This window comes from Phalacrocorax aristotelis, chromosome 3, assembly GCF_949628215.1.
Source record: "Phalacrocorax aristotelis chromosome 3, bGulAri2.1, whole genome shotgun sequence".
NCBI classification, from domain to species: Eukaryota; Metazoa; Chordata; class Aves; order Suliformes; family Phalacrocoracidae; genus Phalacrocorax; species Phalacrocorax aristotelis.
Window position 1 is genome coordinate 88,054,752 of NC_134278.1, and position 27,686 is coordinate 88,082,437.

The window sequence follows — 27,686 nt, forward strand, 5'->3', positions numbered from 1 at the left end:
CATTGCGGCTCATAGCACCTTTCCTGCCTTTTGGTGAGTAACTCCCAAACTTCGGGACCAAACACAGGAGATCTTCGTGCAGATCAAGGACTGATTTTCTCCTTTCCTCTAACCAATCTGTTAAGGAAAAAATACAGAGGAAACACAAATTTTGTTAAAGTAATCCCTCTGGGGCTGAAGAAAATGTAGTCTGTTCCAGCATAAATATGTCTGAAAGAGGCTTGCCTGTGACAACATCAAGAAATCAGGAAGTCAGTTCCCTTCATGAAAACATGCATGCTCCTTTGCTAGCATGCTGTGTCCTGCTTATGTTTATTTAATGGGTCAGTCCAAACACGTTAAGTCATATCCCCTTACAGCAAAATTGAACAGGGGATGAAAAAGTCTGAATACACATCATGTGGGAACTGACGACAGGCAACTCTGTTGGCTTGAAAGGGGAAGAGAAGAGGTGAGTTTATAACCCTGTGTAGTTCAGTGATCGTGTGTGTTGGGACAGCTGCATACCTGTTCCTGCTAGGGTTTTGGTCCTGCTATAAATGTCCTTCCGGCAGCAGCTTACATTTAGTAATTCTGGGTGGTGCTGGGCCAGGGTAGTGCTTAGTGGCAGATGGTAATCTTCTTGAGGCTGAGCCAGATGCTTCTGGATTCTGACTCCACCTTTTTTCCTTTACAACGTACTGCCTGAATTTGTACCCCAAACATGAACAAAGTCCAGCAAACCCACTGCAAAGGTCCTGTTGACTTATCTTGGGTTTTTGGACAGCAAATAGTTAGAAAATTATGACTGTGCATATGCCAAGATCTGTCTGGACCTGTGATGCTTTTCCTTGGCTCCTTTAGTGAGACGATTGCATATGGTCAATCTCCACACTGTTAATTCAGCAATATCACTTAGCTTTGATATAAAGTAATGCTACGTCTCCCTTTTTCTTTCCCCTGTCTTGCTTCAGAGGAAGCTATCTTGGAAAGATAGCCTGTTGCTGATGTTTATGTTTACGGCACTAGGAAGAGGTAGTTCCAATTTCATAGCAGCAGCAGTCTTCATTTGCAGAGCATCCTTCCTGGTAAAGGGACACAATGAATTCTGAAAAAAAAAAAAAAGCTTAGGATGAGATGTGGCTACCTCTGAGGGAAAACAGATTGAGTGCGTCATTACTGGCTGTTTAATTGTGTGCAGCCGGGCTATGCAAACAATCGAAGTAGGAAAGGATTAGTCAGCCCATGGAGAAACTGCAGGTGGAGTTTCTTTTTAACCACTTTGTTTATAACTGTTTCCACAAAATTTGGTCATTCCTTGGCTCGCCTTCAAAATGGAAGGAGACAAGCACAACTCTCTAGGGACACCCTTTGCCCAGTATTTATTATTTCATTTTTAGCAGATCAAGACCCACTGAAACTTTGCATTTCCTCCCATTAGAATCATCCCAACTCCTTTCAACTCAGGAAACCAAAAGCGCACTTTGTAGCTGACAATGAAAGTCAACAAATAAGGGTTGTTTTGAAAAATGTTGGAGGTTTGAAAAAATAGTTCTCAACAAAACCTTTTATCTTTTTTTTTAAACAAGTCTAAGTATTTCTTTGAAAAATCTGAATGTACCAGAACCCCAAATACTTTGATTTTAAAGCAATATATGGATGTCTCAAGGAAGCTGAAAATCATGACTGTGGGTTCTGTAGTTGCATTTTAGCCACCATCAGACATTTAGCCCCTCTGCTGTCCTTCACCATGACGCATGCAGCTGGGATTAGGACATAAGAGCAGGCAGCATTCAAATGACAATACCCATGAAGCATCACAGCACTGTTTCAGACTAGAACATTTCTCTGTTGTTTTTTTTTCCACCACAAAGCTGTTGTTGCCCACAGGTAAAAGTACTCACCTGGGCAAGTGCAAAGGCTGGGGCTTCCTAGCAGGCAGCACCTTGGTATTGCTGTATTGATCTTTCTTCCCTGTGGTGCTGCAGATTGAATGCACCTTGTCCTTGTAGCAGCGTACCATAGGCTGTGGCACATTCTTTCTGACAGTAGATCCCAGGAAATGGTAAATTAAAGGCAATCCCTCAGAGTTGTCTTAGTATTTTCCAATAGCAATGCAGAAACTCAAATTCTCTGCTGAAGAATGCCTCTCCCAGTCCCCACTAGTGGATTGCCATGTTTTGCATCCATGTGAATGTCTAGTCCCATGTATAAGCTTGTTAGAGCAGTTAGATTTAAGGAGGTTAAATCATTCTCGTAGTAGGAATTTCACCAAGGAAATCTAACACTTTATCCTGGAAACAGGTGCAATAGGATGTATATGAACCATGAATATTCAGGTCTTAACTCACCAGAAATCTGTAATCTTACAGAAGCCCTACTTCAGACTTACAAAGGTACTAGTTCTTTTGTTTTTCATGCACAGCAAGAGGGATCCCAGAATTTTCCATGGAAGCAGGAACATTGGGTAACTACTGCTTGTCAGAACATCTTCTTGGTCTTTTCTGTATCATCTGTGTCTGAAATTACATTTCTTGGTTTTCTGTGATGTTCCCATTCCTCATGAGGCCATGCCACATCTTCTAGGGCTCTCCACCCAGCTTCAGATTTTTTTTCTTAAGGTACAAATGTAAAAGATCCAATATTATACTCTCCCGGACTGTAAAAAAAATTTGGCACATTCCAACAACTGCCCTTGTAACAATGTGAATCCTGTTGGAAAGCCTGATAAATAGAAGACTTGCCATTTGCTTCAGATGGTCAAGATCTTCAGGTAAGGCCACTGGGAGAAAAATGAAAGGGCTGTTGAAGGATGTGCATTTTAGATGCTGTCCTTGACCTGTAGTGCAATGTGTTACACTGGGAGCTTCCTATTTCAGGTCCCTGTGCAGCCTCACTCCAAGAGGCTGTGAGGTGAGAAGGTGCTTAGCAGCAGTGGAGGTGCAGCCGGTAGTACCTGCTCTGTTCTCACCCAGGCACACCACGAATCTGGTGCTGGTGTGGTGCTTCCATGTCTCTTGGCCAGAGGTATGTTTATATTCTCCCAACATGACTAAATTGGAAACCTTTAGTCAGTTGCTTTTTCTTTCAAGAGGAAATAAATTCCACCTAGAAAACACTATTTTTCTTTTTGGTTTTAGTCTTTTTCGGCGGGGGGGGGGGGTGGGGGGGGTGTACAAATTCTGTCCCTAGGAATGCAGGCTACAAACAGCTCATGTCCTACCCTCTAGTACAGCGATTGCTTTTTGGGAGAAAGATATGGGAATATGGAAGAGAAGAGTCTGCAAGCCTTTGGCATATACAAACCCATTTTGTCTCTGATGCCATTTATCCTCCACTTTTACCTTCTTGTTTTCTTTGAAGTTTCTTTGACTGTTTTAGACCAGCTTTTATATCTTCCTCTCCAGGATTGGCTTCCCACTCTGTGCTTTATCCATCACTGCCTGATCTCATCCCATTTTCTGGAATCCCCTCTGCTGTTTTAATGTATTGGTGGCTTAGGTATAAATGGAAGAATGGACAAAGTTTTGAGGGCTCCAGCTGGTCCTTGGGAAAGTAGTTCGCAATCTGCCTTGCTCCTGTCCTTAACTCATAAGAGGTTTCTGAGACTTAGTAATTTAAAGAGTTGCTCAAGAGTGCAGAGCAGTATCTGTCTCTCATCCTGAGAAAGGTGCTTGTTCTGTGCTGTGAGATGTGGCTATGGATGCCTGAAAAGCTGTAGTGAGCAATGGAGGGCTTGCTCTTGGCTGCTATTAGGACCTTTTCAGTAAAGACCCATTGTTCCCAGGAATTGAGCTTTAGCTGAATCTCAGCTGGTGTGTTGGTAATTGCACTACAAGATTCAGTAATTGCAAAGGACTTTACACCCTTCTGGGGATGGCTCTTGCAATCAGGGTGGCTTTTGTGTTGAAAACAGACTAGGGCCAAACCCAGGGCTTCCCCTGCAGGGATGTGACAAACAGGACTGTGTCCTTTGGACATAACAGAAATGTGGAGCCAGCCAAAGTGCCAAATCAGTTGATGAAACAACCTCTGCTTTGTCTTTTCTGAGCAGCCCTGTTACTGCCTGAGGAGGCAATGCCCTGAGCTGGAGGTGGCAAGAGGTTGTGGGAGGACAGTATGAGGGCAGGAAGGTTTTGTATGTGCTTGCTCTGTTCCTATACTCTTCCCTGGGCATTTGCTGTGGCCAGTGCCAGAGATGGACATGACGCAGTGTCACCATTCTTAGACTCATTCTCCTGTGGTTCCTCCATAATTTACGGCAGCAGTAACAAAAACTGAGGCGTTTAGGCAGTTCCACTTTCAGTCAAGCCAAAGGCCTTGATATCTTTGTGACTGACCACCCTGCCATATGTTGTGGGTTATGGCCCTGAGAGCTTGCAAAAGGTACAAAACCACCACCTTGTTCTGCAAAGATTTGCAGTGTTGACCAACAATCCAGGCTGAATCTTCACACTGGTCCTCTGCTAGCACAGCACATTTCTGCAGCCACTGGAAAGCATCTTCCTGTTGGAAATAACGTTTTTTCCCTGACCCTCCCAAGGGAATGAGCAATGGGTTTCAGTAGGTAGAAAGTCAAAGGACCAAAACAAAAACTCCCCCCAAAAGAAAAATGTCACATTTTCATTGATTTTTTTTTTTTTTTTTTTAACTGGACCATGGCCTGCCTGTAATGACTGATCCTGTGACTGATGAACAGTACAGAATTAGGCAGGCCACATAAATCCTCTGCCTGTGGTTCCTTTTATGTAAAATTAAGTTTACAGATACTTATCTGTCTCTCACAAGCAATAGTGTGGAGGATATTGAGTTGCAGTGTTGGGAAAGCACTCCTAAGACACAGTCCACTAAATCTTAAAGAATAATGACCTTTTCAAAAATCTGAAAGGAATCAAATAAAGTAAGCATCATGAAGTCAGAGTTGCATTGAGCTAGAGTATGAATGACTGATGGAAAGGAGATGCAACATATGGATTTGCTGGACTAACTCAGGAAAAGGGGAGCTAGTGTCAGTGAGTTGCTTTGCAAAAAGCCAATGTGATTTAGTCAAAGGTGGGCACAGTGCCCTGTTATATCTGTCTCCTTCCATCTCCACCTGGGATGCCTTGAAAGCTTAGGTTCAGGTAAAATAAGAGACATCACCATGAATTCAACAACTAAACTAGGAGCCTTGACAGCTTTGTTTCTGTCTAGTTTCAATGGAAGAAAGAGCTTTTCAATTTAAAAAATGTTGGCAGTGTGGGCGAAAAGGTGGTGAAAAGGAAAAGCTGGAGGGTTGCAGGGGGAACATCACAGAGGACAGGGTAAGCAAGTGCATAAAGAAGCTAAAACACTGAAGGAAGCATCTTTTCCTTGGTATTTTGATAGCAGATAGCATCAAAAAGACTGCAGTCATTTGTTCAGCGTGTAGCAGACACAATGCAAATCCCTGCCTGCTGACTGGCCAGGGCTTGCAGGGAGAGGCAGACGCCGAGCGCTGATGTTTCTGAAGTGCATCATCACTGAGCAACAATGAAGCATGCAGTGCACCAGCATGGGGCTCTGATAAGCTGCTGCTGGCTGCTAGCCATGACCACAGAGAAATAACCATACAGTTCTGGATCAGGGATTGACCCACATTCCTCCTTGCAGGATAGCTAGGACAAATGCTCCTCAGATAAATGCATGGTAGCCATTATTCTCTGAGGACAAAGAAAACCTTGTTATCTATGTGAGCATATTGGTGAAAGCCATGTTCACTTGCTGCTCCAGTTTCAGGGAGGAGCGAAAAGGGTATGGCAAACAATCTGAAACTTTTTCCAGACATTGGGCAACACGTTGAGACAGTTGCCACTGAATATTTTAAGTCTGATAGGAAGCAATCAAGAGCCTTATTTGGCTCCCATAGCTCTCTGTCCTCACATCTGAGCACCAGCTAGGGAAGTTAATGCTAACATGGTATTCATTCTCCGCACAGGGTCTTTAGAGACATTTGTGACCAGCAGGCACCATTCACAGCTGCAGAAGTGAATGCACTCAGAAAAAGGTGAAAGAATGCTTTCTTGAGTTGCATGAAGAATCATCAAGCAGGCTAAGAGCAGACCTCAAATCCTGAAGCCAAGTTCATTGTTAGCTAACAACTATCACCTACCTAAAAAAAAAAAATAAATCTGGGGGTTTATACATATATTGGAGTATTGATACCAACATGTTAGTGTAGGATGATCACTTCTCTTTTTGGAGGAATGGAAGGGGAGAAATGTAGAAGTAGGAGAATTATCTTCCCCCTAGGATGGATTTTTGAATAGAAGAGGGAAAAGAAAATCTCTTTTTCATTGAAGAGGTCATGGTATGGTTACTTATCAAATTCTATCTCAGTGTTAGCAGATATATCATCCTCAGCTGCCATGAAATTTCATTTGGATTTAACGGCTGATCTCGGTGCCAAGCAGAGGTGAGGACTGTGGACATTTCAGCAGACCAACTGCTGAAATCTTGAAGTCCTGCTCAAGAAACATTTACACTTGTCTTTCCTAAGGGAACGGATGCTGTTTGCATGGAAAGCAGGCCTACCAACAGGAACCAGTGCGAGGAAATGAATTTCGAACAAACCGTGTTGTAATCCAAAGTTAAGAGTGTGGTTTCAAGCCACAGAGACCAAGAAATTTGATATTAGATGTTCCTTAGGGTAGCTTTTGCTTGTGCCTTCTGATAGCAGTGCTGAGAAAGTAATACACTTCTTTTGCAAGCATGTATTTAGTAACTGAAGCTACACTGCATATAGCATGTCAGCGCAGCTTAAGCTGATTGCAGTTACGTGTTGCAGAAGGAAATTACCAAGGGAAATCTTTTGTAAAGGAAACTGTTTACACATGCCTGAATCCCCCTGGATTACATTCCATTACAGAAAGAATTGTGCTTAACCATAAAAAGTACTCCAAATATTAACTGGTTTGGATTGTAGCTTTTTTAAGAACCAGAAGGAATGCCACAAAACAGATGGACCAGGGCCTTTGCCAGTGTGGGTTAATGTAATTTCCTGAGCTTTCAGTGGCCTGTGGACTTCTGATAGAGATGATACCTCCTTAGCAGCATAGGGATTTGGTCTGGTCCTCTTCAGATGATCATGTTCAGTAAAGCAGCAGTAAAGGAACATTTTTAAAACTTGTTGGCTATAATTAGAGGCATTTTACATGTTCACAATATTCTTATGACGTGGTGCCTCCCACAAGAAAAATGTGTTTTCTAGACGGTTAGCTAGTTAGTTAGTAGTTAGGTACAAACACCTAGTGTCGATGCAGAAGCAAACCTTCCTCATTTTTACCAGTTTTCCTTCTCTGTATTCCTCTTGCAGAGTCTGCTGTGGTCCCTGGAGTCTGCCCAGACCCCAGCAGGACCAGGTTCCTATAGGACATAGATTAAACTTAAATTTAAATTAAATTAAATTAAAGATATTCCAGTCCCATGTGAGGCCATAGACTGTCTCACATCCTGTTATGAGGGGGAAAAAGATGTAGCTTCAACTTTGGAGGAGGGGCTGGGCTGAAGAAAACCCTACTTCATTAAGGCAATACTTTAATGACATTTTACACTTAAGTCAAATAATTGTGACCAAGCAAGCCCAGCCCTGGCTGCTCCCCACGCTGCCCCGCAATAGATGCTCTGTTGACATTACTTCCATGAGGACCAGTGTGGAGGTAATATATTTGCCACCCCTGAATATTGCAGTCTTTTAAGAATATAGTCTTATTTAGACTTCCTCTGTCGTTGTCCTGGCCACACTTTTACAAGGTCATCTACAAAGCACGTGCTGTACAGGATGGAGACTGTGTGTAGCATTACAAATAGCTGAGCATACCTCTGCTAATGGGAGATGAGCGTCTTTTCCAAATTCCTTCTTGTTTATGGCAAACAGACTGACTCACTCACCACTTTGTGAGGGTGGTGATTTTGATCAGAGTTTGATTAATCCCTCTAGATTCAGGGACAGCAGGACCGTCCCCAAGGAACTAGTAGTCTCTGCAGCTGAGGTACACAATCTGCCTTATTATCCATGAAGGTGCCTTGTCCTGGTCCCCTTCAGGACAAATTCGAAGTTGCTGTTTGGCTTTTGAATATAACTATGCACCAAATGTGAGAGACTCCATTATCCCTGGAGGCAGGAGGGAGAATGTGATATCCTGGTGTGGGACAGGGAAAGTGAGTTTCTTTATCCTGTAAGCTCTCTGTCAGCAGTCCTGCCTCTGATGTGTGTATGCATGCATGTGTACTTTTATTTCTACATGAACACCAATTGCTCTAATTAGGAGGGAGGATTCTTTTATTTTAATATGCTAAATCATTCAATTAATTACTTTAATAAAATGACAGATGAACTCTGAAATTCACTGCCATCTGCTCCAGTACAATCCAGTATCACTGATACAAAGGTATCTGCCTTCAGATAAAACCTAGTGCTTAGAGTAACTACTCCATTGAGAAAGTACTTGTGCCATGTGGGTGTGTTGATCCTTGTGAGCATCTGTAACTGTTCCTCTTTCAAAGCTTTTGGTTTAATCCATGTGACTCTGTATCAGCCATTTTATGATCTACCAAGAACAGATGTACAAAAAACCCCATATTGCTGTGTCTGGGGGTGTGTGACCCTGGGGTACATATTACAGAAGTTTACTGTGTAGTGCACCCTTTGGCGTAAAACTCTCCCTGCCTGCCCGGGGAGAAAACAATCCTGTGGCTCAGATTGAGATGGTTTGTTGTATCAGGAGGGTGACACAATAGGACGCTCTCTTTTTTTCCCTTCTCTTATGGAAATGTATATTTGTTCTTTCTTTGTGTAGCTTTTCAATCTGAAATAAAAATCATGCCGAATAAAATTCATGTTTCCATCTTTGTTTGGAGAAGACCCAACCTTTGGGCCGGATCAACCTTGCCTAGGCAGCTGGCAGACTCCTTTGGAAATGCCCTTAAGGACAATTGTGTAACTTGATATTTGGGCCCACTTACCCAAATCGTGCCCTTTGCTGGCATGCTGGTGTCACTGATTATTGGTGTATCGCTCCATTTAACTCCTTCCCCTGGAGCGCAGGGCAAGCTTACACAGGGGAGTATTTCTCCAAGCCCTCTGCACAGGTACTCAGGTCTATGGGGGCCTTGGGGGACCTCAGGAGAGTAGGTATTTATTGTTGATATGTGCATAGTGGAGTACAAAGGCTGACAGACCTGCTGCCTATTCTGCGAAACAGAGTTTGTTCCCTGGAAGAGGATTGTGGAGTGGGAGGAATCATCTAGCAAATCCTTTGCAGTAGGCAACCACACTGGTAAGTTCAGGGTAATTTTGCACTGGATGCACCCAGTCAGTCTAAGCAGTGTGCTGGTTCCAGAATTGACGGCCTGAGTTTATTATCAAAGTGGTTTTGGTCTTGCTTTTCCATTAAAAGCTCCTATGTCTCCTTAGGGTAGATTTTATCCTGAGATGCGCAATGCAGAATATCACAAATCCTGAAATAATCTACTATGTAAGTGTAGTTTGGTTAGTTTCAAGCATTAAATTCTGGCCCCAGAACTAATAGACAAGGGTGCAAATTTGCAAAAATTGCAAGCACCAGAAATATAATTTGAAGGACCTGCCCATGTATGACTTACAGGTTGTGGCTGGTATCATGTCTTGGTAGGTGAATTTTACGAAACCATCAATGTGGTGGTTTCCAAAAAGCCTCTGTGACCCCCATGGTTGTGTCTTTGTCTTCTCATTTCCTTGCTGAAACCCCGAGGAGATACCTGGAGGAATGCTAGACCAGTGAGTTAACAGAGAAGCCCTCTTGAACCTTAGCCCTTAGTCATTCAAATGTCAGCTTTGGGTACAGAGGTGGCTGCTGCCTAGAACAAGCAGGTTTTCTGAAGTCTTCTAAGTGGTGGTTGTCATAGCCCTAGTGCCTCACCATTTGAAACACATGAAGCTTTATGAGACCCATGGAAAAATGCAGAATGCATGCTTGTCTTTAATGAGAGCTGAGTCAAGCCTTAGACTGAGTCCCAGCTGACTCAAGCAAGACATTACTGGAGCTTGCTAGGCATTATTATTAATGCCAACCAAAACAGATAGTTTCTTATGGTATTTCATGAAAGACAAAAACTGGAAGACATTCTTATAAAAATTCAATGACTTTATTTTGATTTTCTACCACCACCTACCAGTCTGGCCACATGCTTTCCAATTTCTTAAAAATTTCATCTTTTTTTAAGAGGAAGAGAGTTTACGGGAAAATACTCCCACTTCTTCCTTCTGAAAAGCTATAGGGAGGTGACACACATTTGTCTAGTTCACATGAAGAAAAGCATTTAAAAATAAATTTATAACAAAACCCACTGTTATTGTTGTAACTTAATATTTGCAGAGGAAATTCAATTATGGCCAAAGAACAGATTCGTCCTTTTTTTTTTTTTTTAATCCCTAGTTTGTCTGATTAAGATCGATACAAGGGAAGTGGTTTGTGAGTTAGTTAAATGGAAGACAAAACCATTTTGTTCCGCTGTGAAATGAATGGTTGGGGTTAAACAGCTTGTGTGGTATACCTGTGCTAACAGGTCATCTTCCAAATATGTAGACTGATGCTAGCTTGTTGAAAATAAAATCTCTGCTATCTTCCTATCCTGAGTATTCAAGCAGACATACAAGTATGTTGTATGTCTCAGGAGTCTCACGAGGTATAATGGGCATGAAAATAGCTTGGTGAGCTTACAGTTAACTTGCTCTTCTTGCAAGTTCTTGCACCTTGGATGTCAGAGTTGAGCCAACACGCTACAGAAGATACCTGTGGTTTTAGACTGGGCAGGTAGGGTAGCAGCTGGAATTTATTTCCACATTTTGAAAGTTATCCTCATGATGTTAAGGTTTAGGTTTGTGAAAATATATGCCAGGGACCAGGCAAATTACAAACTGGCTCTGAAACCTAGGATGAGAGATGCAACGCAAAACCACTCCATAGGCTTGGGTAACAGGACTTCACCCCCTCCGCCGGATAGTGATCAGCAATGCAATGTAAATTACTGTAATTACTGTGTCACCAAAACATGTACACAATCAGGCAGATCTGGATTCTCTTCACCGTGGTGTGCTAGAGTATAATTAGATGGCGATGCCTACAGCTACTAGAGTTTGAGGGAGGCCTACAAACGTTCGCAACTCAGACCTCTCAAACTGAGTTGGTTCCAACCAACAGCAGCCAAACTGTTAAGATTAAACTTTCCTGGTACTGCATCGTTAATCGGCTTGAGTAATTTGACTCACTGAGCATCCTGAAGGCACTGGGCTTTTTCCTTATAGCATTATCATTCTTGCTGAGGTAGGAAACTAGTGTTGCCAAAGTCAGTATAGGTCTACTAGATCTATAGATGTACAGAAGGGGACTACAGTTTTTATTTACATTGTAGGCTGATTTTACCTGCCCGCACTACTTCTATAGATTTCATTCACTCATGCTCACAAGTGATGAGACATGTTTGTTCAAATTGTCTGGCCCAAGCACTTGCATGCAACATACACAACAAGGGATGATGGCTGTCATATCCTCACTAAACCTCCCAGTTTTGGAACAGTTCTTTAATAATCTTTAAGAATCAATAGTTGTTTTTTGTGGTGGTCCTTTGCTGCAGTCTCTCTTCCCACTAGGCTGCCAGAAGGAATGGGCGATGTGATAGGCTGCCGCCATCCTGTTATCAGAGAGGAGGGTCTTTCACAAATGAGTTATGTGTGCTGTGGTCTTACCGGTGTGCAGACCTTCTGGGCTTGACAAAAACTACGTCTCAATTTTTTTGCTCCGAATGCTGTGATTTGTTATTATTCATACAATACAAGCTGTTCTTAACTCCCCTGCTCTGCTATTTCTTCTGATACTTACATAAACAGATCTTCATTCACACCAGTCCCAATATTTCTTTTACAAATCTCTGTGCTGACGACTGGTTCCTGCAGATCCCAGCTGCGGTTTTGAAGAGCCTCTTGGTTCTGCTCAGGACACCATACAAATGACAAAGGACCAAGACATGCCAGTAATTGGAATGAAAAAGAAATCCCTCGCATTCCCCACTGAAAGGAGCAGTAAAATCTCACATTTAAAAAGTAAAATTAATTATTCATTGTCCATTATAATTCACATTGATCAAAAGGTGCCACCACTTCTTGACTAGCTGGCTCCTGTTTTTATTTCACAGCAATGTGTCACCTCCATCCAACAAGAGGAAAGGCCAAGTGTCTGGACCACAGCAGCTTCATCCCATTCATCCCCCTCTACACCACAGGACCTAGCCCTGATCTGCAGCTGTGTGGGTGTTTTAGACGGCCTGGATAGAGGTAAGGAGATGCTTTTGGGGAATATGGAAACTTGAAACATGAGACACTGTGGCTGGGTCTCCTGTTGCTGGCTGTCCAGCCAGACTGTTGATGGTGTGATGGGTACATCGTGTGGCCAGAAAGGAGAAGTGCAATTTCTGTTTGACCTTTTTCTTGAGATAGATCCTGCCACTCTGTCCAGCTGAGCAACCAAGTGGTAAAGAACTGAAATGGCCCAGCTGGTAGCACTGGGGTTCATTGCTCTGCACCTCAATCTTGACACTACCATGTAACTCTAGTTTTTTCTCTGTTCTTCATTAATCCTGCATTACAAGTTTCATTTGTCAGCTGCCTTGGATGGGCTTAAGTCATATTTTCAGGTGCTTCTCCAAAATCAGGAAGAAAAAGAAGCAGCTACCTGTTTTAGCAAATACTTAGTAATAGCACACTAGTAGCTATGATGATCTAGAAGAGTGAGGGAAAGATTGTAGGCTTTCAGTGGGACTTCTCATGACTTTATAAAGAAGCTAAAGCAACATGGCTGAGTTTGCACCTCCTTATTTAGACATTACTAGAGCGACTGTCCAGCTGAATGACTGGATTCCTCAGGGGCCTACTGTAGGTCCAGGACCATAAGTAGTTGATTAGTGACACAAATGTTGGAACAGATCAAAATCTGCAGGTCCTGCCTGGAGGACAAGGTCTGGGAACATGGAAGAGTGCGGGGCTGAAATTCATAGCAACATCAGAAAAACTGAGAGAAGGTCTGGGCAACTGAGGCTGCAAAGAATTAATCTAGACGACAGTAATTAACTGCACTGATACTGGTGCAAAACGGTAGATTAAGGAGCAGGATCAGGAAGCTGTGGGCAGTCAGAAGCATGAGTCAAATGCCCTGTGCTGTGAATAAGGCAGATAATATACCAGGCTGTGTAAACAGGAACACAGCCTGGGCCACCATACCAGTTTTGCCTCGTCATAGCCAAGCCCACGCTGGAGCTGTGGACCAGGTTTAAGTGTTGAGCTTCAGAGAAACATGGCCCAAAGACTGAAAATCAAGAGAAGAACAAGGTTAAATAGTCCAAGATGTGGAAATCCTGACCTCTGGGGAAAAGAAAAGGATTGTTAACCTCAAGAAGAGAAGGATCTCTCCTTGCAAACACCTCTCAGAGAGGGGTTAAGCAGAGTGAGTGCTCAGCAAACAGTCCTGAGCAGTTTGTATGAAGACAGCTCCTGCCCAGAACCACAGGTGAGAGAGTTTGCCAGCCAGCCTGTCCTTAAGAAGAGAGGAATGCAGCGCTTGCAACATAGGTATTTTTATAAATCAGTGTCTGAGCAATTTTAGCACTGGAAAGGAATAATGTCAATCATTTTGATGTAGCCAACAGAAGCAAAGAAGGCTTGTGGCAGCTCCTTCCCACCTTGATGATAACACTGGAAGATAGGCAGGTGTACTAACAGGTTACATGTAATATTAAATCTCTGGCTGTTTGATGCACAGCATCAGAAATGGAATAATCTTCCAAACGCAGGCAAATCCTCCCCAGAGATAATGCCACACTGCTGGCCAAAAGATGGCAAAGCATTACAACCAGTTTTTCTTTTCATGCAGTGCTCTATTAATATTGCTAGCAATGCTCTGGGAACAAATAGGTCAGGTACTAGCCCTGCATTTGCTGACATCTCATCCACCCCAAACATTTGCATTGTGAGACTGAAATTTGATGCCAAAGATAGTGCAGATGCTATGCAAGAGCATATGGTGCACATCCAGGCTTCAGGTTTCATCGCAGAGTGTTAACTATCTGGCTTGTAAGGTTGAGACCGTTCAGGGTAGAAATAAATTACAAATTGATGTGCTGAAAACTCTGGATAACAGCACATCATCAGTTATGGGCATATTAAAATACAGGATACATAGAGCTGGTGCTCCTGATGGATCCGATTCTGTACAAAAACATGGATATTCCCACCAAGAAGGTAGAAGTTTTTGAAGAAAATGGAGACTTCCCATCTCAGCTTCTCATATACTAGAAATGTACCACTTGTAAATCTGATCATCATAAGCAAGCTCTACTTCATGTCATAGATATGGGGACTACTGCTGAAGTGCTGCCATCCACGGATTGGGTGAAATAATTTGTCTTTGCTGGAGAACCTTCTTGCTAAAAAATGCAAGTCTGAAAGAACACTGAGGTCTCAAATTAGCAAGAAGCCATCCATTTTAGTCTTTGCCAGCCTTGAGTGACCTTGGGTGTGAGTTTGGCTGGTTTTCATCGTACATTACAGATTGAATAAACTAGTTTCTCTTCAGCAAAGTTCCTAGCAGAGGGGGACAGATGTCAGCAGATGAAAACCAGTATAATTTTCCTGCAATTTTTAATGAATCACCTTTAGATCACCAGTTTATTTCCCCCTTGTTTATTGACACCCTCTCAGCATTAGCCCAAGGAGAGGGGAAAGATTTTGTAGCACTCTGGCTGTTCCTGTAGACATCCTGGCACTCATTTGATCGGAGGCAGAACAGGATGTGAACCTTTCCTGCCGGGGCGGAGACTGCAGCTGAGCGCTATTCAGCTCGGAGAACAATGTCTGGCAGCTTGCAAGTAATTTAAATCAGCTAAAAACAGCCGAGCCTGGGTATGAACCATGACCCATCCATGTTTGCTTCAGCCTTTTGACTCACCTGAAATCAGCACGGCCTCTACTGGCAAGCAACTGGCTCCCTGGACAATTTGCAATAAACAACATTTTTAAGAGACTTTTCTTTCACAAGGGCTTTGCCTGCATGAATTCCAACAAAAAGTGGACTCTCAGAACTGTGCATTTGAGGCAGCCCTCCAGAAGACCTGCTGTAATATTCATCAAATAAACCCCAAATATAGAAATATTATGCAGGAACAGAGATGATGTGGGCTTTTTCTTGGCTGCGAGTTCTTCTGGGAGCGCTGTACCATGTTAAACCGCAGCATTACAACTCTGCTTTTTGAAGCAGCCCTGAAAAAGATACTCCAACTCTGTTTCTCTAGAGAGAAAAAGCAAGATCCTCCAGGATGGTAAATGGGGCCAGTTCCATTAAGGTCCATAGAATAAACCAGGGTCATAGCAGCTGGGAATCTGGACTGTCATACTGGGGGTGACAGAGCTGGAGCACACTGTGGGGCTGAGGAGTGTGGCCAGCAACTCGAAGCACTAGCCAGGGGCTTGGGATACTTGTGTTATTCGCCTCACCCTGCCACCAGCCTGCTGAGCAAACCCGAGACGTCTCTTTGGTCCTTCATGGCCTAAAGCTGGCAGTAATGTCGTTCATAAAGTGCTTCATCAGATAACTGACCTCTAGGAAATCTCAGCATTACCCAAGAAATAAGCTCCAGGAGCAGATGATGCAGGCAAAACCCAGAATCAGCCTACGGACAGAAACAAGGGAAAAGGTTTGTATCTTCTGCAGGACATGGGCATGTGTTGGGATACTGCTGCTCCATCCGCCAAAGAGGGGTCTGGCTGGGTATAAACCCCAGAGGAGCCCACTTAACGTGTGGCACGCTGACTCGACGCAGAAAGCTGCCCAAATGGCCGGGACCAGCATCCGACAGCCAGCCCCTGGGCAAACTCTGCCGCGAGGGCGGGAGGCCTTGCACCGGGACCTCCTCCCGCCTGCGGAAGGGGCTTGCTGTTGCGCTTGTAGGGTGCTAAAATCCATTTGCCGTTACATGTACGATCGTTGCTCATGCAATACCGATTTTAGATGGTTTTCCACCCCAGAAACAGCACGGCAACGCCCGCAGAGGAGCGGAGGCTGCCAGCGCATTGCTTAGCCCCGGGAAAGGTCAATATACAGGATAAAAGGAAACACCCTGAAGTTGCAACAAGCTCCTCAAGGGCGCCGGAGGCGATGGTGCTCCTGCAACGCCGGCACCCGCCGGTCCGGGGGACTCCTCAAGGCCCCGGGGCGGGTAATTTGTTCCGCCAAGGGCCGAAGGCCGGAGCGGGGCCGAGGCCGGTGAGCGGGGTCCGAGTGGGGCCGAGGCCGAGGCCGAGGCGGGGCGGACGCTCCCCGCCCATCACTGGGGGAAGCCAGGGCGGGGCCCAGCGCCACGCCCCGCTCCCATTGGCTGCGGGTCCGCAAGGGCGCCCTTGCTGACGTCGCGACCCCCGCCGCCATTGGCTGGGGCGGGGGGCGGGGCGGCGGTGGCGGCTGCCGCGGGGTAGGTGCGGGCTGAGGGCCGGGGGCGGCGGGGTCGGGGAGCAGGGCCGGGGGGGGGGGGGGGGGGCCGCGCCGCGCTGCGCTCCGCTCGGGGGTCCCAGGGGGCGCCGTGGTGTTGGGGGGAGCGGGCGCCTTCGGCGTGGGAAGCCCGTCCCCGTTCCCCGTGGCGCGTCGCATCCGCGTCGGCAGCGGCTCAGGGCACCCCCAGGGTGCAGTGGCTCATCAGCTTTATTGCCTTTTTTTCGGTGTTTTTTTTGTTAATCTGTCATTTTTTCAGCTGTGGAAAGGCTTTTCGGGCAGAAAGTATGCAAGAAGAGGAGCAAGGAAGTATCAAAACTTAGCTCCCGCAGGCCTTAAAGGCAAGAGCAGTGTGTTTTTTCCCAAAATAACAACAAAAAACCCCCATTCCCCAGCAAAAGCAGGGCTGGTGGGCGATGGAAACGCTCAGTGTCAGCTGCTGTTGTTGCTTTTATCGCCCAGCCGAGTGATACCCACGGGCAGTGGGACGTCACTCGCTGGGACAGAGCTGGTGTCGTTCGCTGGGCTTTGTGCCGCTCTTCGGCAGGCAATTTGCTTGTGTCAACACAGAAAAGGTCAGGGACGATCTCTGGTCTTGAGAGATTCCTGTGGACCTTCCCCTGTGGAAATGAATGAAACAGCCACTCTCTTCATCTGTTATCTTAAAAAATACCCACTGGCCACGGTTGCCATTCCTGGGCCGCCCTATCGCTGGCGAGACAACCGAGGGCTCGGGTGTAGCTGGGATTTCTGGCTGTTCCCCTGTGGTTTTAAGGCTAGTGGAAAGTTTCTGCCATGCCTAAAGCTGGGATCGTACGTCCCTCTTCGTAGCCGTGTCAGTCCTGCCCAAGGATTTACGCTTGCTTCGTCCTGTCGGGAGGGTTAACCTTGATGTGTCGCTGCAGCTGGGAACCTGACCTCTGAATTTTTACAGTTTTCTTGGAAAATGGTGAGAAACCTTATTTTCTAGATTCTCTTGTGGCTGGGAGTTGCACTTAGAGGCATTAGCATTTTCGTTCTATTTTGAAATACAACTTTTTGCCTGATCATTCTGCATACGGGGTGCGTGCGACTTCCCTGTCTGGTTTGCATCCGAGTGTGGTTGGATGTCCGGCTCCCCCTGAAATTAATTGCAATTAGCTGCCTGAATTAGAGACTTGAAAAATGCAGTGAAATCTCTGGTGGCCCTTTGAATATCCTTATAAATTCTGAAATCAGCAGATTTATCCTCACTGGTGTGTATTGGCAGGTTTCCTGGTTTCTCTTTAGCTTCCAGTTAGTTTCTGGAGACTTAATGAACCTGCGAACGAGCACTTGCTCTTTTTTTAAAGACTGATGGCATCGTAGAAACGTATATCGCTGCATACTGCATCCATAAGATCAACAAATAGTCTTGAAAGTTCAGAATAGTTCAACCTCTGTGCTCCTGCATACAGTTACAAAAATAGCAGATGGGTTGTGATCTATAATTTTTTTTATTGTTGCTTAACACATGCTTTTCAGCTTTAAGGTCAAGCTTATATATGTTTTTTATAGTTGTTTTTATTGGGCTGACTGAACATGACTCAAGGCACTAAATCTGATGGATTCAGTGATGTTCAACATCACTTTGAATTTAACGTGGCGTTTTCTTAAAAGTAAAGAGGTACTGAGGTCGATCCTTAATTACTGTGCATTCAATTTAAAACTTTTAAGTCTGCTTTGATGCCTTGTTAAACTTTTCTTTCTTTTATATGCTTTTTTTAAATCAATACCCAACAACAGAACTGATTGTTGAGGCATTTATGACCTAAGCTACGGGTGTCCAGTGCCCTCCTTTCTGTTAAGATTTATATTTACTGGATCATTTTTGGATGCACAGTGATGCCAGGACATACAAGGAGGAATTAGAGCCGGTGAGGTGCCGGTTCATGTCATGATAATTAGTGATGTTCCCTGCTGAATCTCTTGGTGCTTGTCATGGAGGAAATCACCCAAAATGGTGAATTTGAAGCAGGTGGTATGGCTTTGAAATGGATCCTGGAATTTAATATGTGGTGCCTTGTGATCTGTCACCCCAGCAGCTTTTTGCTCATTAGGTTTTGGTTGGAAGAGGAGGAATCCAACCAGCAAGCATCGCTTCTCCTTGCTGCCAAGGCCCTGGCTTTCAAAGCCGGTAAACAAATATATCTCAGGGGATTTTCTGGGCATTTAAATCACCTGTAAGTTGGATTTGGCATTTGATTTGCTAATACTTGCTTGCATGACTGTCTAAACAAGACTAATTCAGATGGACCAAATGGCAGTTGATGAAGGCTGGCAGGTCATTGGGGGCTGCCAGGAGACCTCTGGCCTTAAAAATCTATAAGAAATCGTGGACAAGCTATCTGGGAAACACATATGGGTTCATGAGTGGTTTGGGATACTCGCTCTGTTAGCATCTGAAATCTACCTTCTGTTAAACAAGATATATATGCTTACATATATTTTAATGATATGTTGTTGTATAACATGTAGGGAATTTAGCAGGGGTAGGTTTATCAGTTACATTTATTGCAATTACTGTGTCTTTTTGTTTGGATATACAGCCTTTTTTTTTTTTTTTTTTTAAAAAGAGCAATACCGTCAATTTCAGGGTAACATGATGTGCGTAGGGTTGTATTTGGTAGCGATTTAAGTGACCACGTGGGTGAGTCCAGCTGTTGGCAGAGGGACACGGCTTGTGTAGAAAGCTGGGAGAGCCCAGGGCCTCCTCGCCCTCTCCGCAGCTGCTGCTACACCAAATATAGCTGCCCAGCAGTTGCATGGGCTGCCGGCTCTCAGGGAGGGGGAAGGCAGCTGCGGTGCCTGCTGCGGGTTGTGCCAGGGGTTCAGTCTCCCTTGGAGACCTGGCGCGTTGCCCGCTGCTCTTTGTTCAGTGGATAGGCTCTGCCCGTGGGAAAACCCTGGTCACCAGAGGGGTGGATCATAAAACGAGATTGTGACAAAAGAGCTGACGGAGGGTGTGCGTATCAGCTTGTTTCCCACTTCCAAGTATTGTTTGGGAATACTTTTTTTTTTTAAAGTTTCTTTTCAAGTTGAGTTTGCTTCTTATGCTGCCTTGGCTGGCCTCTCCATCGCTAGCCCGGCACTAGCTGGGTGAGTACCAGCAAAACCACTCTGTGGTATTTTCCTAATGCTGGCACCCTGGTTTGGACTGGGGTTGCTGGAAGAGGTTTTGACATTCCCAGGGCTCTGAGGTTGCCCGCCTGTGACGGAGTGGCACGGAGCCTATGCGTGGGGATTTTGGCAGTGCTAGTTTTGGTGCTCTGCAGGGAGCCCGCAAGGTGTCATTTGTGTTGAGAGTATTTTTGGGTCCTCCTAGCTTGGTGAACGGCAGGGTGCCTGGCTGTTCACAAAACAAGGTCCCTTGTGTGCGGCATTCAGTCGTTTTGATCTGGGTCATTGGTCGTCCTACTGCAGCTCCTCACTTGAGTCCAGCGTGGGCAGCAAAAGGGTGGTGGTGCAGCACCTCCTTGTGTGGAGCACCTGGGTTCAGGCTCTGAGAAAAAATATCTCACGTAGAAGGATTTGCAGCAAGATGCAATGGGCTTGGCTGAAAATGTGTCACCGGTTGAGCAAGTTTTTCTATTAATTAATTTCACAAAGAGTTAACTTCATTAATTGAAGTAGAAGCTGCAGAGCTAAGCACCAAGTTTGGGTTTTATGTTCTTCTACCTCCCCCTCTAATTTTTTTTATATACACTTCTTACTTCTGGGTGGCTTCCATTTCAAGGTTTTGAGTTTGTCTCTTAAAAAACCCTCAACTTTCCACCCCAACAGCCTTCAGGACTCAGCCAGACGGTGCTTTATGTCATAGCTAATGATGTCTTATTTGGGCTCAGAAACCTCGTGGTACACAAACTATTTGGGAGATTGGCCATTATTTCAGGAGACAGTTGCACCGTGCTGGCAAGGTGTAAAGCACAGGTTTGTTCTAGAGTGGCCAGAGCTTTAGATTTTCCTTGTGTATCATGTTCTCAAAAACAGAAAATACTGCTCAGACACAAAGGTCTGTTTGCTCTTTCATCTGTCCCACTTGACGCACCAAGATGCGATTTTACGATTTTGGGGATCTGACCCAAATGTGCTTAAGCTCTTAGTTATTAGACATACCCAGTTCCTTTACTTGGCATGGAGATGAGAGGGTATGGCGAGTTGCTGCTACCGTATGTTGTGTATTTCAGAGAGCCCGAGGCTTGGCATCGTCTTGCAGAAGAAGTTCTGTCCCGATGGCCGTGGATGTGGGAAAATCACTTTCTGAAGCCTCACTGAGCAGGCAGGCCCAGGGCGATGGTAGGTGGGACTGCGCAGAGATGGAGACAGACTACCCAGAGCTAGCAGACAGCCTGCGCCGGCTTTTAGGGTCAGAAGAAGCCAAGCCCTGCCCGCAAGGGACAAAGAGTGTGGCAATGAGCAGATGCAGTCGCTTGACCACTGGTGTTACCCAGGGGGACTCAAGCTACCGCCAAGAAGTGTCTTCAGCATCTGCATCCAGATTTCCCAGAGCAAGAGCAAGCCTCTTGGAGACAGAGACGTTAATTTATAGAGCTGCCGACAGTGATGTGCCTCGTCATGTTAGCCACCAGTTCCTCTCCTCAGAAGAGCAGCAGGTCAGAGGGTTGTACATACAGGTGTTGCTGCATCACTGTAAGGTCTCGGGCAAGGTGGGGACTTGTTTGCTGGGCTGTGCTAGCAAGGGCTTTCCGTCTGCTCCAGCCTGAGTGTGCCCACCCCAGCCCTGGGCTAAGCCATGCAGTAGGGAAGGGCTTGGGCTCCAGCACCTGAGCTGTTGTCACCAGAGCGCTAGAAAGTGGCTTGGGACAGGGCTCCTTAGAGAAGTGCCTTTTGCTGCCAAATGCCTTGTGCAGCTTCCCAAGCCCTCGGGATGCCTTTCCTTATAAACAAACCCTACTCCAGGCTCTGGGCAGCTGCATGCTGTCCTACAGATGGAACAGAGTTCCTCTTCCCTTGTGGTGGGTCAAGGGCTGGGCTTTTATCTCCATGTCCTGGCACAAAGGGGCATTTTGCCTTGATGCTGTGCTTCATTCTATGCGTCTCTCTCTCTCCTTTTCCTTTTTCCCTCCACCCTCAAGCAGGTGAAGGCATCAGGCTGTTGGGAGGCGGCATCCAGCCCTCCCAGCCGGTGCAGCTCTGCAGAGGAGAGCAGCCTTGCTGGTGCCTGCCATGATGCCCGTGCCAGCCGGCAGAGCCGAAGGCTGGGAGCTCAATCCCCATTTTCCTCCACCCCAGAGCCCCTGCGGCCCCAAACCCAAACCAGCCCCGAGAGTGCCTTGCGGAGCCGCTCCGCATCGAGCTTCTCCACTCTGTCTTCAGAAGAAAACGGCCTCTCTGAAGAGCCGTCCCAAAGCTTGCTGGCCAGCACGGACGTGCGGTCTCCTGCAGCCACTGCCGCCCGGGACCTGTGCTGTCGGTGGGGTGCGGCAGAAGGCAGGGCGCCGCGGGCACATAAGCTCTTCAGTCCTCTGCTTCATGACCACAGCACAGTGGATTGCATCAGAGAGATGTCGTCCTACCAAGCCGATTACTGGGCGTGTGCCATACCGGATTCATTACCCCCATCTCCAGACCGTCACTCGCCCCACTGGAACCCCAATAAAGAGTACGAGGACTTGCTGGATTATGCTTATCCACTGAAGCCAAGATACAAGCTGGGAAAGATGCCGGAGCCTTTCTTCCGTGACTCAGGAATAGGTTTGGACAGCTTTTCACTTTCCCCCGAGGGCACATCAAGGTCCACCAGCATCTACAGCCGCAGTGGGCAGGCTCAGGGAAGTGGAGAAAATGGACGTCGGAGGTTCATGGCCTCTGCAGAGAGGTTCTCCATCCCGGGGCCTGGAAAAAGAGGCTGCTCAGGAGCTGGCTCATATGATGAACCTTTACCTATTGAAAAAGCGTCCTTTGCAAAGAGTGCTTCCTCTCATCCGTCTAGAGGTCTTGCTAAGGATGTAACGAGGGAGTCAGCTGGGCCACGTCCATTTGGCCACCCTGCTGTGGATGGGGGAAGCTGGTGTTCCAGAGGGACCCCCTTTCCAAACTACAAAGGGCAGGTGAAAAGTGCAAATGGGTTTTTACCTACAACACAAGTGCTCCCCCTGAGGAAAGAGTGGGAGGGTGATGAAGAATTTCTCTCCCTGCCTCCAAGACTGCGGGAGCTGGAAAGGCTGTCTCAGTTTCTGTCCAATCTTTCCTTAACTATAAGGATGCCCGGGCAGGACCATCATAACTTCCCACGTCACAGCGACAGCACGCAGCCCTTTTTATCCGAGTTGGCTCCTTTCGGAGAAGCGGGTGGCAGGGACAAAAGAGGGAATATTGAGGATTTTGCTGGGCTGTGGCACCCCTGCAGCTCTCGAAAGCTCAGCTGGGAAAATACTGAATTGGGTAGCCAGATCCATAGGGATCCTCTGCGGGGGCTTCATCTGCCAACCCGTCTGAGGGACACATTGGATGGGACATACCTAAATGAACCACGAGTCAAGGGGCATCTGAAGAAGAGCCAGCAGAGCGAGTCCCTTTCCCAGTGTGTTAAGGTAGGCTGAGACCGAAGGAAACTTTATTATGGGAACGTCTTGCATAAAATGTGCCTGTATTTATGGCACAATTAATTAAGGCTTCCACTTCTGCATGATGTTTGGTGCCTGGCAGCTGGTAGTAGTTTATCCAGGGAGGCTCACCGGAGCAGATAATTTCTTCTGAAGGAGCAAGAGCCCATCTTGCTTTTCCCAGGGCTCGGCATTGTGGGGCTGGGCTCAGTGGAAATGTGGTGCTTGGCTTCCCTTAGCCCGCCTGTCCTGCAGCGCTGCTGTACCGTGATGGTGCAAGAGGCATGGTCAGGGCTGGACCAACATGAAATCCATGCTTGCTGCCTGCTCCAGCATTCTGGCTATTTAAATGTGGCACGGCCAGCCTTGCCCTTCAGCCCAGGCTCACTCATCGTCCCCAGGCTGGATCCTACTAAAGGGCATAATAAGGCCAGGCAGAACTGGCGGGGTTTCTCTGAAGAGTTTCCTGATTATTTTGTGAATTTCTGGTTTTTGGGCAGATGATGCCTCGTGGCCATCCTAACACCTGTGCTGTGCTCCCCGGACAGCAGGGATTGCTCCCCTCCGTCTTCCTCCCCACCCCAGCCCTGGGCTGAATTTGGAAGTGATGCTGAGCTGTTTGCAAGAGAGTAAATATTATCATGCACATAGCTGCAAACACCAGTGCACCTCATTCCCCCTCTTGTATGGAATAACTCTGCCAGTTTGAAAGGGTCAGCATTAGGACGTATCTGTCGCCCCAAATCATGGTGCCAGGGAGAAGCAGCTCAGCTTTATAGCAAAACCCTGACTTCTGAGGAGCAGGAGCAGGGCTGCAAGTCTGATTCTGGTGAGAGCAGAGGCCCCTGGGTTTTGTGCAGCATCTTACAAAAATAATGCTTTACTGAGACGCTTTAAAAATAAATGAAAGCACTTAATTGAACGAGACGAACCCTTGGGGAAGAGCAACTGCAAATTAACTGCGTGGCTCCAGTGAGGCAGAGGGTGTCTCCGTCTGGGAGGTAGTGGAGGCAACCACCTTCCTTCAGCCTGGGTGCCTCTGCCTTCCAACACAACTCCATAGCAGCCATTTCATGGTGACCCTCAATACTTGCTACACAGGTTTGGGGTGTATTTAGGGGTTTAATTTGTTTTTTACCTTTTTTTTTTTCTTTTTTTCTGTCAACCCTTGGTTTCCCAAACTTAGGGATATTTGTGTGCTGAGGGGAGGCAGATGCTTTCTGAAACACCACTGGCTCACCAATTGCTGTCCCTGCCATATCTTTGCTGCAGAAACAGATCAGTAACCCCTTTTGTTATGCTTTGTTAAGTAGATGTTTTGCTGCCAGCTGGAAGAGCTAATTCGTTGGCTGTACAACGTCGCGGACATCACCAACAGCTGGGTCCCAGCCTCGCCAGACGCTGAGAGCCTGAAGGCATCACTGCAGCGCTGCTTGGTGGGTATCACTGCTGGCTTTGCTTCTGCCTCTTCAGCACCGCTGGCAGCCAGCAGCACAAAGCAAGATACCTCTGGCACAGTCCAGGAGGGTCATGCAGGGTGCATCAGGTGTGCAAAGCTGTATCTGGGAACACTAGGAAACTGCTCCCTTGGCAACCTGGCACAGGCATGTCTCTTCCAAAAAACCCTCCTAAGCAGCGCTCCTCTTCTCCGTCCCTTCCCAGGAGTTCAGGAAAGACGTGGCCAGCCACCGGAGCCTGACAGAGAGTGTGCTGGAGAGGGGAGAAGCTCTCCTTGACTGCATGGCATCAAATTCGCCAGGTGAGGAGGAGTGCTTGAGCAGAGCTCAAGGTGATGCTGGCCATAGCGCCTGACCCCTGAAATCCCTGGCCCCATGTGGGGGCAGGAAGCAGTGGGCAGAGTTTGCTGTTCAGCAGCTGTATGGGAATGAAAAAGGGTTTTATGCCTCTGTTGCTGTCCAGAGACTTGGAGGTGAGGTGACTTGGGAGGTTATAACTCCCAGTGCTTTCAGCTGCACCATGCCTTGACTCTTGCCTTGAGCTGTGCCATCCATCCTGGGTGATGGATGTGTTTCTGCCTCTCATGGGTCACTATTTAGGTTTTCGTCTTAACTGTAGCATGGCCAGCTCCTACCGGGCTGTGGGATGCTGTCGGCCTGCAGCTGAGGGGAGATGGTTTTGTCCAGTGCAGCAGGTGATTCTCCCACGCTGTTTGCACTTGGTGCATCCTGGGGCTGGTGCCAGCAGCCGATCTGGGGAGACAGCCCAGCCTGGCTTGTAGCATGGCACACGTCGGGCATTCGCTCTGGTGATGTAGCGCATCCTGCACACAGGATTTCTAAAGGGTGGGCTGCATCTGCAGTCGCCAAAGGGGCTTTAGTGGTTGAGTGCTGTGTTAATGGGCTTTCCTACACACTCCCAAAGGTTTCCTTTGGAAGCCCCTATTTCTGTGCCTTCACTCTTAACCTGGAGCCTCCTAGGTTGGTCCTCATCCCTTCCAAACTGCATTGCAACTTGGATGGGATGAAGATCAGCCTATTGATTTCTAACACTTGATAGTCTGCCTGACCAAGTAGAACTCTCCTAGTGCTCTTGCAGAGATGAATTGTCACATTACGACCACTGCCATCGTAGGTTTTGTTTTCCAGCTCTGAAAGACACGCTGGGTTTGATTGCAAAACAGTCAGAAGAGCTAGAAACCCACGCGGAGCATTTGTATGAGTCCATTCTAGCTGCTGTGGGTCCCATGGAGGCCAAGGATGGGATGGAGGATGAGGAGGGGGTGCAGCAGACGGCTGCTCAGTGGGTAAGCAGGGAGGGGCAAAACAGCCTTTCCACAGCAGGGAGGGGAGAGGGAGGGAAGCATAGGAAGACAAACACTGTACATCAGGCTTTATTATTACTATTTCTTTTCATCTGATGTTTGGAAAGCCTAAAAGGAGACGAAAGCAAGGGCAGTCTCAAAAGGCATGCCCCATCATCTTTAAATGTGTGTCAGGGAAGAGCAGTGTATTGGTGAACCAGCTGATGAAACCCAAGAGTATGATGCGTGTGATGGCAGCTCCTCAGAGGGAGCCGGCAGGTCACTGTCAGGGTGGAGGGGATGGCAGCAGGCCGGCACAGACAGCTGCCCTACCAAAATCACTTCGGCAGCAGAGGGAAGATGGGACAGGGTTTTGTTTGTTTGGGGTGGTTGTTTTTTGGTGGGTGGTTTGGTTTTTTTTCAAAGAAAAATTCTGCTTGCCATGTCATAGTGGGAAAGGGAAGCAAGTGAATTCAGGTGTAAAATATGAGCTAGAAAATGTTTGCTGATTTCTTGACCATTTTCCTGCAAATAAAACGGCAGAGCCAAAAGTGTTTCAAGAGGGCAGGGTGGGAGCATTAGTGTGTGTGGGGGGGGGGGTTGGTGGGGTGCGTGGTGTTTGAGGGCACTCACAGCAGCGTACTTCGGGGTCAGCCGTGCACTGCCATGTCCCTCAGTCACTCACACTGTGATCAGGAATCACTATAAAACTGTGTCTGTACGACACAACCATGGGCATTGGGGCCAGCGGTGCGGGAAGTCTTGTAACAGCTTAGGCACACCGAGAGGCAGGAATTCAGGCACTGCAGGATAACCCTGCCCCACTCCCACCCCCACCGCCATTAGCTCAGCCCAGTGATTTCCCCATGGCCCATGCCATGGCACACCTTAATTTTTCCCTTTTGCAACACCAAATTTTATTTCCAGTGCTTTACAGGAGAGTAGCTATAGCTTGTTTGGTTTGTTGGTTGGGTTTTTTTTTTTAATTGCTAAATATACAGAATACTCATCAATGACTGAGCATATGTGCTGGTGAGTTATGTGTAGCATATGTGTGTTTGCAGCCAAAGCACAGCAGCAAAATTCATCAATTTACTTGCAGGTGCTGCCTCTATCTGACCTGGGTGGTGCTAGCCAGTCTCGGGATGGCTGAGAAGACCTGCAGCACGCACCAAAGCACTTCCTTCACGTCTTGCAGAAATGCCAAATACATATGATTGTAGTGGTCCGCGTTAGCCAGCCCAGCCTGACTGCAGTTTGTTTTTTTCACTGTGGCTTGAGAAAGGCAAGCTGCACAGCAGTTAATTGGCTACTGGGATGTCTCGCCACTAGTGCTATGTTGGGGAGCCTTCTGCATGCAGAACGTACAGCTGGCCTTTCCTTGGGTTGTTTTTAATGTAGTTTTTTTGTTGTTTTTTTTTTTTTTTCAGTCACCTATTCCTTCTGTTAGCAAAATGTCAGGAACGTGTGGGGTTTTTTTTTTAACTGAGTAATCCAGAGTGTGCTGTGCAACTCACTTCTAAGTAAAGCCATGTGATTTTAATAGCTGTGTTCTCATGTTTTGTTTATGCTCTTCAAAACTAGGTGCTAGAAGCCAAGAAACAGCAACTCCTTCTGGTCTTGGGAGCAAACTAACTCTTGTTTATAATTATCACTCCCTGTTGAAGCAGCACCTATTTAACTTCATTTTCTTGTGCATAAACACAAAGAGATATAGGAATATCAATTAAAAAAGTAACCAGGTGAGCACACTCAGGGAAGAACAGGGTTATGTATTAACTGCTGTTACCAGTTGTTGGCAGTAGTTGTGTTAGTGCTGCTGTGCTGGTTTCC

At 46.5% G+C, this 27,686-nt stretch overlaps 2 protein-coding genes across 8 annotated transcripts in view; both read left to right on the forward strand.

The window, feature by feature from the left end:
* The window catches only part of ACTR2 (actin related protein 2), a 516,258-nt gene that overhangs the window by 418,245 nt on the left and 70,327 nt on the right, over positions 1-27,686 (forward strand). The gene's annotated exons all lie outside the window — the stretch shown is intronic.
* CEP68 (centrosomal protein 68) lies at positions 16,392-27,398 on the forward strand. Of its 7 annotated transcripts, none has more exons than XM_075088374.1 (7): positions 16,392-16,491; positions 20,714-21,139; positions 21,623-23,080; positions 24,406-24,528; positions 24,755-24,851; positions 25,699-25,856; positions 26,956-27,398. In XM_075088374.1, the coding sequence occupies exons 2-7, from the start codon at positions 20,759-20,761 to the stop codon at positions 27,004-27,006; spliced, it is 2,268 nt and encodes a 755-aa protein (XP_074944475.1). In that variant the 5' UTR covers positions 16,392-16,491; positions 20,714-20,758; the 3' UTR covers positions 27,007-27,398. The 7 variants fall into 7 exon arrangements, with proteins under 7 accessions (XP_074944475.1, XP_074944470.1, XP_074944476.1 ...); XM_075088369.1 differs by lacking the exon at positions 16,392-16,491 and adding an exon at positions 17,265-17,457; XM_075088375.1 differs by lacking the exon at positions 16,392-16,491 and adding an exon at positions 17,265-17,457 and having other exon boundaries at positions 21,623-22,597.

Coding starts and splice junctions, on each gene's coding strand:
- CEP68 (XM_075088369.1), top strand. Junction 24,852..25,698: donor CATGGCATCAAATTCGCCAG/GTGAGGAGGAGT, acceptor TTTGTTTTCCAG/CTCTGAAAGACACGCTGGGT. Junction 25,857..26,955: donor AGCAGACGGCTGCTCAGTGG/GTAAGCAGGGAG, acceptor ATTTACTTGCAG/GTGCTGCCTCTATCTGACCT.